This window comes from Schistocerca piceifrons, chromosome 2, assembly GCF_021461385.2.
Source record: "Schistocerca piceifrons isolate TAMUIC-IGC-003096 chromosome 2, iqSchPice1.1, whole genome shotgun sequence".
NCBI classification, from domain to species: domain Eukaryota; kingdom Metazoa; phylum Arthropoda; class Insecta; order Orthoptera; family Acrididae; genus Schistocerca; species Schistocerca piceifrons.
This window is the reverse complement of record NC_060139.1, coordinates 991,450,728-991,463,351: the sequence shown is the minus strand read 5'-3', so window position 1 is coordinate 991,463,351 and position 12,624 is coordinate 991,450,728. Positions and strand designations below refer to the sequence as shown.

Below are 12,624 nucleotides of genomic sequence, written 5' to 3'. Positions count from 1 at the left end.
TCAATATCAATTTAATCAAAGAATTGAAAATCCAGGATGGAATGTAACAATATTATGAGAAGGAAAGTCTGCTACTCACCATACAGCAGAGATGCTGAGTCGCAGATAGGCGCAACAAAAAGGTTTTCACACTTAAAGCTTTTGACCAATGGCCTTTGTCAACAATAGACACATGTACGCATGTGCATGCGTACACACACACACACACACACACACACACACACACACACACGACTGCAGTCTCAGGCAAATGAAACTGCACTAAATTGTATCGCTACCCACTATTACTTCTGCTTTGAAGGCATTACCTGCAAACAAATCCAAGATACAGCTGCAGGCACCTGCATGGCACCATCCTAAACCAACCTATTCATGGACCATATAGAGGTATCCTTCCTAAACACCCAAAAGCCTAAACCCCCACCTGGTTTAGGTTCATTGATCACATCATTGCTATCTGGATATAAGGTGAGACACCTATCCACATTCCTCCACAACAACAACAACTTCTCCCCCATTTGCTTCACCTGGTCATACTCAAACCAGCAAGCCACCTTAATAGTGCTGACCTCCACCTCAAAGATGGCTATATCAGCCCTCCGTCCATATCAAACCTACTAACCACCAGCAATACCTCCACTTCGACAGCTGCCACCCATTCCATACCATGAAGTCCCTTCCGTACAGCCTAGTCACCTGTGATAGTCACACCTGCAGTGACGAGCAGTCCCTCTCGAAATATACCGAAGGTCTCACTGAAGCCTTCACTGACCATAAGTATCCTCCAAACCATGTACAAAAACAAATCTTCCATGCCTTATCTTTCCAGTCTCCCACCACCTCCCCTAAGTCCCACCATCCGGCCACAGAGGAGCATTCCCCTCTAACCTCAGTACCACCCGGGACTGGAGCAACTGAATTACTCTCTCCGCCAGGGCTTTGATTACCTCTCATCGTGCCCTGAAACGAGAAATGTCCTGTCCACTATCCTTCCCACCCCTCCCACAGAGGTATTCCACCGTCTTCCGAATCTACTCAGTATACTTGTCCATCCTTACATAACCCCTGTTTCCAATTCCTTGCCTCCTGGGCCATACCCCTGTGAAACAGACCTAGATGCAAGACCTGTCCCATACACCCTCCCACCAACACCTACTCCAGTCTGATCACTAACATCACCTATCCCATCAAAGGCAGGGCTACCTGAGAAACCATTCATATGGTCTACAAGCTAAGCTGCAACCACTGTGCTGCATTCTATGTAGGCATGACAACCAACAAGCTGTCTGTCCACATGAATGGCCACCAACAAACTGTGGCCAAGAAACAAGTGGACCACCCTGTTCCTGAACACACTGCCAAATATTATCTCCTTCATTTCAAAGACTCCTTCACGGCCTGTGCCATATGGATCCTTCCCACCAACACCAGCTTTCCTGAATTGCGCAGGTGGGAACTTTCACTTGCAATACATCATACGTTCCTGTAACCATCCTGGCTTCAACCTTTGTTAGTCACCGTCCTCATCCATCCAGCCCTTTTCTTGCTTCCATTCCAGCACTACACAGCTGTCATTCCACCACCACACCCAGTATTTTTTATTTATTTTATTTCATTTTTTTATTATTTATTTATCTCTATTTCTCTCCTTTTCTGCTACTTGCCCCACCCCCCCACCCCCTTCCCCACCTCTCCCCTGCTCACCACCCAATCTGCAGCACTTCACTGTCCGCCACCCCCACCATATTATCCCTCCCCCTCCCTGCCCCAGCCTCCTCCTTTCCCTCATCCAGTCGCCACTCCCATCATGCACTGGCGCTGCTGCTTGCACTGTGATTTCAGTTGCCTGAGACTGCAGGTGTGTGTGTGTGTGTGTGTGTGTGTGTGTGTGTGTGTGTGTGTGTGTGTTTGTGTGTGTGTGTTTGTGTGTGTGTATTGATGACAAAGGCCATTGGCCAAAAGCATCAAGTGTGAAATATCTTTTTGTTGTGCCTATCTGCGACTCAGCATTTCCACTATATGGAAAATAAGTTGCAGACAAGATATGCACTAGAGAAAAAGGTATGTATATCCAGGCCTTTGCCCCTGATACACAGCAGGACATTTGATGCTCATTATATCTCAGCAATGATGATTCATCAAAGACATTACATATTTTCAAAAAATGAAAAATCCAGGAAGGAATTAACGAATTTAGGAACAGGATAGTTGCTACTCACCATATAGTGGAGATGCTGAATCGCAGATAGGCACAACAAAAAGACTATATGAAAGTGAGCTTTCAGCCAACAAGTCCTCCATCAAAAATATGCATGTACACACACACACACACACACACACACACACACACACACACACACATATACAAATGCAACTTACACGCACATGATCCCAGTCTCAGGCAGCTGAGCTAGACTGTGAGCAGCAGCACGTCATTGGAGAGGCAACCAGGTTGTGGGAGTAGGAGGAGGCTGAGGCAAGGAGGGGGTGGGATAGCAAAGTAGGGATAGGGGACAGTAAAGTGCTGCTTGCAGGAGTGAGCAGGATCAGGTGGAGAAAGGGTAGGCATCTAGGTGCAGATGGAAGGTTAGACGATGGACAGGAGAGGGGGGAGGAGGGGGTAGCAGAAAAGGCGAGAAATAAAAAGACTGGGTGCATTGATGAAATAGAGGGCTGTGTAGTGCTGGAATGGGAACAGGGAAGGGCTAAATGGGTAAGAACAAGGACTAATGAAGGTTGGGACCAGGAGGGTTATGGGAATGTAGGATATATTGAAGTGGGAGTTCCCGCCTGTGCAATTCAGAAAAGTTGGTGTTGGTGGGAAGGACCCAGATGGCACTAGCTGTGAAGCAGTCATTTTGTTGGTGGTCACTTATGCTGACAGACAACTTGTTGGTTGTCATGCCCACATAGAATGCAGCACAGTGATTGCTATTTAACTTTTAGATCATATGACTGGTTTCACAGGTAACCATGCTTCTGATGGGATAGGTGGTGTTTGTGACCGGACTGGAGTAGGTGGTGGTGGTGGTGGGAGGGCATATGGGACAGGTCTTGCACCTAGGTCATATTACAGGGATATGAGACATGAGGCAAAGGATTTGGAGCAGGGGTTGTGTAGCGATGGATGAAAATACTGTGTAGGTTTGGTGGGTTCCCGAATACCACTGTGGAAGGGGTGTGAAGGGTAGTGGGTAGGATGTTTCTCTTTTCAGTCCTGAGGGGAATGCTCCTCTGTTGCTGGACAGTGGGACTTTTTGGTGGGCTGATGGGTGACTAGAAAGATAGGGCACAGGAGATCTGTTTCTGTGCAGGAATGGGAAGGTAATTATGATCTGTCAAGGCCTCAGTGAGACCCTTTGTATATTTTGAGAAGGACTGCTCATCACTATAGATGTGATGACCACAAATGCCTAGGCTGTATGGAAGGGGCTTCTTGGTATGGAATGAGTGGCAACTGTTGAAGTGGAGGTATTGCTGGTGGTTGGCAGATTTTATATGGACAGAGGTACTGCCATGTTTAAGGTAGTAAAGTACTGCCAGCTTGAAGGGGGAGGCCAACATCAAGGAATGTGGCTTGTTGGATTGAATAGTACAAAGTGAAGCAAATGGAGGAGAAGGTGTTGAGGTTCGGGAGGCATATGGATAAGGTGTCCTCACCCTCAATCCAGATCATGAAGATATCATTACTGAATCTGAACCAGATTATAGGTTTGGGACTCTACGGTGTCTTGGAAGGCTTCTTCTAGATGGCCCAAGAATAGGTTGGCATTGGATGGTGCCATGCAGGTGCACATAGCTGTACCTTGGATCCTTCGATTTGTTTGTTGGTAATGCCTTCAAAGGAGAAGTAATTGTGGATGAGGATATATTTGGTCATGGTGATTAGGAAGGAGGTTATTGGTTTGGAATCCATCAGCCATTGGGAAGGATGGTGTTCTATAGTGGTAAGGCCATGGGTGTTAGGGATGTTATTGTAAATGGAAGTGGCATCAATAGTGATGAGCAGGGCACTGTATGGTAAAGGAACAGGGAATGTAGAGTGTCAAAAAGGAAATGGGTGGTATCTTTTATACAGGATGGTTGGTAGGAACTAGAGCAATATACACAATGCCACCTCGAGAAACTCTCTACCCTGCTCACTCCCTCCTCCCACCTTGAACTACCACTATCCACCACTTCTACAATCTCCAAACCTCCTCCATGTCCCCTTATAGCTGAAAAACAATATCTCACAGACCTACTATATTTATTTCCACCCTCAAAGACTCCCTCACACTGCCACACAGAATCCAGAACCTAAACAGATCCAAAACGCAGTTATGAACCTCATCTCCAAAAGCCTTAGCCCCACAGACGTATCGGTCCTTTCCATAGGTCTCACCTTTTGTTCCACTCTGAAATTCAGTCATGCAGGATTTGTTAAAGACCTTTTCTCCTTCTCTCAGCCCCTACAGTGGAAACATTTTTTCATCAGCAATTCTGCCAATCAGGCTCAACCAGACCAATGTTGAACCCTGCCTGACTCAGTTCACTTCTTCATCCATCCCTGATCCATCCCCACTGCCCCCTGATCACCCCATAATCTCTTAACATCGAATCTTGGCACACCACCAGTCCCCAAACTTTTCAACATGCAAACTAACCTTACATCTGCAGAAAGAGCTGCAACCCATCACCTAAAAACTGATCTTGACCTTATAATCCTACCTGCTACAAAGGATCCACCACTGTTGTTCTGAATCATCATCCATCAGATTCATCCACCTATAAACCCTGCGACAGTCACCCCATTCCAGAAACCCCTAAAATCCTTAACCCCACCCCAGAACCTCTCCCCAGAGTTCATCTCTCCCTTACCCACAGCACTCCCCATCCATCCCAAAATCCATAACACCAATCACCCAGAATGCCCCACTGTGGCCGGTTACAGGGCCTCCACTGAGAGAATCTCTGCTCTCACACACCAGCACCTTCAGCCTATTACCACAACCTATCCTCCTAAATAAAAGATACCAACCATTTCCTCCAGTGGCTCTCCACAGTTCCTGTTCCTTTACCAAACAGTGCCCGGCACTAATGATGCCTCCTCCCTTTACACTAACATGCCTAATGCTCATAGCCTTACCACTAATGAACATTACCTTTTCCAGCACAGTACAGATTCCAAACCAATAACCTCCTTCCTCGTCACCACGACCAACTATATCTTCACCCACTATTACTTCTCCTTTGAAGGCATTACCTGCAAACAAATCCAAGATACAGCTGTGGGCAACTGCACCTCACCAGGTCAGATTCATTTATGACATTTTCAGGATTTGGATCAAGGGGAGGACACACTATCCACTATCCCCAAGAACATCAATATGTTCTCATCAATTTGCTTCACTTGGTCCTACTCAACCCAACAAGCCACCTTCCTTGATGTTAACCTCCATTCAAAGATGGATACATCAGTACCTCTGTCCGTATCAAACTTACCAGCCACCAGCAATATCCCCAGTTCAACAGCTGCCACCCATTCCACACCAAGAAGTACCTTCCTTACAGCCTAGCTATGTGTGGTCATTACATCTATAGCGAAGAACAGTCCCTCTCACAAGATACCTAGGGTCTCACTGAGTCCTTCATAGACTGTAATTACACTCCCTACCTTGTACAAAAACAGATCTCCCTTGCCATATCTCTCCAGTCATATGACCTACAAGTTAAGGTGCAACCACTGTACTGCATGTGGGCATGAGAACCAACAAGCTGTCTGTCTGTATGTATCGTCATCGACAAACTGTGGTCAAGAAACAGGCGGACCACCCAACACGATGTTCTGCATTTCAATGACTGCTTCGCAGCCTGTGCCATCTAGATTCTTCTCATCAACACCAGCTTTTCTGAATTGCACAGATGGGAACTCCCCTTTAAGATATCCCACATTCCAGTAACCCCCCTTGTCTCAACTTTCATTCAACTTGCCTGTTTCCTGGTCCCATTCCAGCACTACACAGTCCTCTATTCCACCAACACATGCAGTTTTTTTATTTTTCTCCTTTACTGTTATCCCCTCCTCCCCTCTCCCCTGTCCTCTGTCCAACTTCCCAATTGCACCTGAATGCCCACCCTTTTCTCTCATCCCTGCTCACTCCCACAAGTAGCACTTTACTGTCCTCCACCCCTACCTTGCTATCCCTCCCCCTCCTTCCCTTAGCCTCCTCCTACCCCCACAACCCGGGGCGTCTCCCATGATGTGCTGCTGCTCGCAGTCCAGTTTCAGCTGTCAGAGACTTGGTCATGTGCGTGAGAGTTGCATTTGTAGGTGTGTGTGTGTGCGTGTACTTTGTTGTGCTTATCTGTAACTCAGTGTCTCCACTTTATGGTGGGTAGCAACTATACTTTTCATAATGGAATTTCATATTTCTGCTCACCATATAGCAGAGATGTTGAATCGCAAACAGGCACAACAAAAAGACTGTCAAACAAGTAAGCTTTTGGCCAAAAAGGCCTTCTTCTGAATTACACAAAAAAAAACACACACACATCCAAAAGCAACTCACATACACACATGATCACTATCTCTCCGAATGGGGAAAAAAGATTAAACTGGTGGAGTAGGCCAGTAGTAAAAGACGAAAATCAACTGAAATCAACGTAAAAACACGAGATCAATAAAAATATAAATAAAGAGACTGTAATACGGTTTGCAGGTCTGTGTGTGGATATGTGTGAAGGGGGGACAGAAAAGTAACTAGATTAGGTGACGTTTGTATGTGAGAACTGGAATAAGAGAGGAGAAGGAGTGGGGGGTGGAGAGGACTTGGTAGGTCAAGGTACAAGTTCATGTGGCACAGGAAGGTATGGAAACTATCACATGAAAATACATGACAGTGGTGCAAGGAGCGTGATCAAATTGTAGGTTTAGGCTTAACAATATAGGTGAGAGTAACGCAGGCCATGAAATGCTGCATCAACAATTAGCGTGGTCTTGTAGCCATGTGTTGTGCATGGGCAAGATGGTTGATATAGTGTAACTTATAAGTAAGACCATGTGATGTGGTTTGAATGGTGGCAGACATGTATGTGTCAGCTGTGCTCATGTGTGTGTGTGTGTGTGTGTGTGTGTGTGTGTGTGTGTGTAAGTCGTCCAATTCGAAAGTAGGTCTTTTTAACTGAATGCTTACTTTTTTGACAGTCTTTTTGTTGCACCTATCTGTGACACAACATCTGTGCTATATTATTTTTAATATTGCATTACTCCATCCTGGATTTTCTGTTGTTTGATTTTGAATTATAAGACTCAGTACACAGTTTCAGGTTTCAAGAGCTATTACATGTGAATTATGTAAAGTAGATCTGATTTTCATAACTGAAAGGAACTGTTTTCTGCTGTCTCACAGAAAATGAATTAAAATATGTACTGAACACCTTAGTGTGAAGACTCATTTGAAAATAGATTATTCCAAGATATTTTACCAAAGATAGATATTGCTGCCATTGAAAGTTTTCTATAACATAAAACTCTTTGGTATTGTGTGATATTGTCATCAAATAATTTCTATAACTTAAACCAAACACTTATAAGGAAACCACATTGCAGTGAAAGAGCTAATATCAAAGAAAGAGAAATTTATGATGTACAATGATTGGGAACTTCAGGATGCATTTACAATATGGTTGCACACATAACAAATGACTGAACACTCTAATGCCTCACTTTTAACAGAAGCATTTAATACTTACTGTTTACACATCTCTTGATAGTAAGATGCCATTTTTGCCAAAATCTGATCTCTCTGTGATCGTGATTGCATAACCAAATTATGTATTAAGCCTTCTCGGTGGATTTCATACATTGACATTGTAACAACATGCATTGTCTTACATGGAATTTGAAGGGAGAGATCATGGAATTTTACAACCATTTCAGTATATTCTTCAAAATCATGTTGAGAAGTTAAGAATTCATCAACTTCTGTTTGTGACTGGAAGAAAAATAAAATTATTGACATCATTTTAGTGGTCTTGGAATAACACATAGCCAGCTGATGAACATACATTGGCTTCACTGGACAATTACTGAAAAGGAGCAAGCCAGTGGTAAGTTATTGAAATTATCTATTTATTATTATGAAATAAAATTATTATCTTATTTGGCTTTCATTTCACTTCATTTAAGATATACATCCCTTTACTGTACACATGGGGAAAAACTAATCAAACAGAGTGGAAAACATTTTCAATACTTTTGAGCAATACACAAAATAAGTTTTCCAAACTAAGATTACATTTTTAACTGTTCATTCTAAGAAGATTCTTATCATGGTAGTTGAGGTGATTAGGTGTATTGAGTAAAACTGAATGGCTTCAGTCTGTTCTGACAGCTTTCTTGTTGTCTCCAACCTAATTACCTGTGTTAGACTGGTGTATAAGTTCATAACATTATTGTTTTGCTTGTTGGTATTCCAGCTACTATGGGTTCATTATCAATTGTCATTTTTTATCTGTAGTTCACTGTTACTATTTGAGTTTACATGTTGTATTTTGTCATTTAGAATAGTCAGTGGAGCTGTGGCACTAGAAAATGGAGTGCTAAGTGGAGAAATCAGAACAGTTTTGACATATTCTTCTGTTTGAGTTCAGTAGAGTGGTGACAGGAGTGGAGACAGCCAGAAACATTTGCACATGTTTGGAGATAATGTCACTGGACAGAGCACAGCAAGAACATGGTTCTCTCATTTTAAAGAGGATTGCCGGCCGGTGTGGCTGAGCGGTTTTAGGTGCTTCAGTCTGGAACCGTGTGACCACTACGGTCGCAGGTTTGAATCCTGCCTCAGGCGTGGATGTGTGTAATGTCCTTAGGTTAGTTAGGTTTAAGTAGATTTAAGTTCTAGGGTACTGATGACCTCAGATGTTAAGTCCCATAGTGCTCAGAGCCATTTAAAGAGCATTGTTGTGACATTATTGACTCTCTATGTTCAGGAAGACCTCTGGGGTATAATGGAGATCATTTAAATGCATTAATCCACAATTATCTGCATCAGTTTATTCAAGGACTGGCAAAAGTAATGAACTGTGACCATTCCACTGTCATGTGACATTTGCTTGCACTGGGGAAGATTCAAAACTTGGGTGTAAAGGTACTGCAAATCACAAAACCAAAGTTGGTGGCCATATGTGCATCTCCGCTTGCTCATCATTAACTGGTTCATGAACAACACCAACTATTCGTATCCTGTTTCATTACTGCTGATGAGAAATGGTATCTTTATGCTAACATAAGGAAAAGAAAGGAATAGTAGAGCCAACACAGAGCAGCAACTGCCTGTGCAAACACCTGAGCACATACACAAAAGATAATGTTATGTATCTCATGGAACAGTGACAGTGTGTTGTGCTATGAAATGCTTCCCCAAGGTGTAACAATCACTGCTGACATTTTTTGTCAACAATGGAGATGTCTTGCAAACACAGTTCAAGAACGGTGACCGTGATGACTGCATGAAGTGATGCTACTCAATGATAACACATGCCCATATTCTGTTAGACTGACAAAAAACACTATATATGAGTTGGGTTCGAAGCCATTCTACATCCACCTTATTCACCTGATCTCGTGCCCTCAGATTTTCACTTTTTCCTCTCTGTATTAAACAACCTTCAAGGAATACAATGTAAGCTTTCATGGCCGGTATTGTCTTCACTTAAAACTTCCGGGCTGATAGGCCGTGGTCGAAGTATAAAACTCTCTCCTGACGTTTCGTCTCCAACTGCGGGAGACATCCTCGGAGGTAAAGCAGTTCGCCTCTTTACCTCCGAGTTTGTCTCCTGCAATCGGAGAGGAAACGTCAGGAGAGAGTTTTATACTTCGACCACGGCCTATCAGCCTGGAAGTTTTAAGTGAAGTACCTTCAAGGAACTTTATTTCTGCATGAAAATGCACTCTGAACATGGCTTGAAGAGTTCATCGTCTCAAAACTGCGTGATTTCTACAGCTGCGAAATCAAAAAGTTATGCCAACAATGACGGACTGTTGTAAGCAATGAAGCAGAATATATTATTGGTAACTACAAGTCTCTATTATGTGCATCTGTTGTGCTTGTTATACTTATGGATAAACGCTACAAACTTATGGATCAGCCAATAAATGACAGCAAGGTCAGTGCCTCAGTTTAATCATAGACAAAACTGCACTTTTAGTTAGTGTTCAGATGTTGGAACCGAACGTTACTATTAATCTAGGCCAAATATCCACAGAAGCAGAAAACTTGTTCACTGCTACAGTTCATTAAATTGGGTAATAGGCTGCATGCTACTATCATTAAGTAAACACATGCTTGACAGGGTGGCACTAGAACAGAAATGTGGTAACACAATAACAAATAACAAGTAACAAATAAGGGTTATGATACACACTCTACTTTACTTTCGTTAACAGTTTGATGAATTTCATTTTATCTTGGGTATCTAATACAATAAAATCTAATTAATTTTGCAGTCTATTCTCAGTCTATGATATTGTCACTATGACTGAAAGTAATTGTGTGCAGACTTTCGTTTGATTACATCTATTGCTCCATAAATAGCGATTGCTAAGACAGAACTGTTGTCTTCAAAGAAACAACCCATGAAACTGTGCTCTATAGCATAATGCAGGAAATGCTGGCACAGTAGGAATGGCTGTGCTGCAGGAACTGAACTGAGCTGGCTGCGGGCACTGAAGTGAGAGAGCATCCACAACACGTTATCTTTTCTGCCTGTTGGTGTAATTACCTCAATCTCCACCAGTACTAGGCAAAAGCAAGCTATTCCCTGGTTGACAGTGCTCTTTTTGGTGGCTGGAAACACTATTGGTAGATGAATATGACACTATGATGGATGTGGTGCGGAAGCTAAAGATATTCACAGTTAATGAGTGCCTTTTGCAGCTGGTGCTTGGACTTGAGAAGGCACAAGGCGATGACCGCCTGTGTGTTGGTGGCCTCTTATGGTTTTCTTGCTTTTCGAGCCAGGTACAAATCAATTACAAATATTCTGTGGAGGATGCCCATTGCATATGATTATAATCACTGAGCAAAGTTAACTTGAACACATAAACAAAATAGTGGCAATTGGGTGAGGCACATTAGTTCAGCTCGCAAGAATTTTGGAGGTGTTATTACACAGCTGGGCTGTTCTATATATACCACAAGAACCATGTGGTGAGTGCCTAGTGTCATATTAGCTTTTGATTCTGAAAATCCGTAACCTGGAATTGTGTTTAATATGGATAACCAATGAACAATGTGCAGCATCGCATAACCAGTTCGCAGATGAACTGACATCGGGAGCTGTGGCCACACCACCTGGCATTGCTGATGTCATTGCACTCATGAAGACTGCGTTGAGTGCCACACTACAGTTAAGAGACATGGTTGGGCTCATTGTATGGACCACCACTGATGCTGTCACTGCACCAGTGATGGCCAAAATATAGGAGACTCTGGAGATGAATGCAAGCGAGGTCTGTGCTCTGAACAAATCTTTAAAAGAAAAAAGAAAACGACGATAGGGCACAATTGCTTAAACAGAAGCTGAAAGAAAAATCTGACATAATTGAACAATATCAGAAATGCAATAATCTCAGACTTTTTGGGATTCCTGAACACCAGAGACAATTCTGATGGATGAATTAGTAATCAGTTTTGCCTGAGAGAAGCTACGCCTGCACATGACACTGAATGACATAGACAGAAGTCTAGAATGGGGTGTAAGGCACCAGGATCTTCAAAACCTAGTGCCATAATACTGAAGTTCTTGTCATACATTTGACAATATGCTAGGATGTTGTTGTTGTTGTGGTCTTCAGTCCTGAGACTGGTTTGATGCAGCTCTCCATGCTACTCTATCCTGTGCAAGCTTTTTCATCTCCCAGTACCTACTGCAACCTACATCCTTCTGAATCTGCTTAGTGTATTCATCTCTTGGTCTCCCTCTACGATTTTTACCCTCCACGCTGCCCTCCAATACTAAATTGGTGATCCCTTGATGCCTCAGAACATGTCCTACCAACCGATCCCTTCTTCTGGTCAAGTTGTGCCACAAACTTCTCTTCTCCCCAATCCTATTCAATACTTCCTCATTAGTTATGTGCTACCCATCTAATCTTCAGCATTCTTCTGTAGCACCACATTTCAAAAGCTTCTATTCTCTTCTTGTCCAAACTATTTATCGTCCATGTTTCACTTCCATACATGGCTACACTCCATACGAATACTTTCAGAAATGACTTCCTGACACTTAAATCAATACTGGATGTTAACAAATTTCTCTTCTTTAGAAACGCTTTCCTTGCCATTGCCAGCCTACATTTTATATCCTCTCTACTTCGACCATCATCAGTTATTTTGCTCCCCAAATAGCAAAACTCCTTTACTACTTTAAGTGCCTCATTTCCTAATCTAATTCCCTCAGCATCACCCGACTTAATTAGACTACATTCCATTATCCTTGTTTTGCTTTTGTTGATGTTCATCTTATATCCTCCTTTCAAGACGCTATCCATTCCGTTCAACTGCTCTTCCAAGTCCTTTGCTGTCTCTGACAGAATTACAATGTCATCGGCGAACCTCAAAGTTTTTATTTCTCCTCCAT

General features: G+C 42.9%; 1 protein-coding gene across 1 annotated transcript in view; it reads right to left on the bottom strand.

The window, feature by feature from the left end:
* The window catches only part of LOC124776746 (dynein axonemal heavy chain 7-like), an 881,127-nt gene that overhangs the window by 790,230 nt on the left and 78,273 nt on the right, over window positions 1-12,624 (bottom strand). The window contains 1 exon segment of the mRNA XM_047251871.1: window positions 7,735-7,976. Within this exon segment, the coding sequence (XP_047107827.1) occupies window positions 7,735-7,976 (242 nt within the window).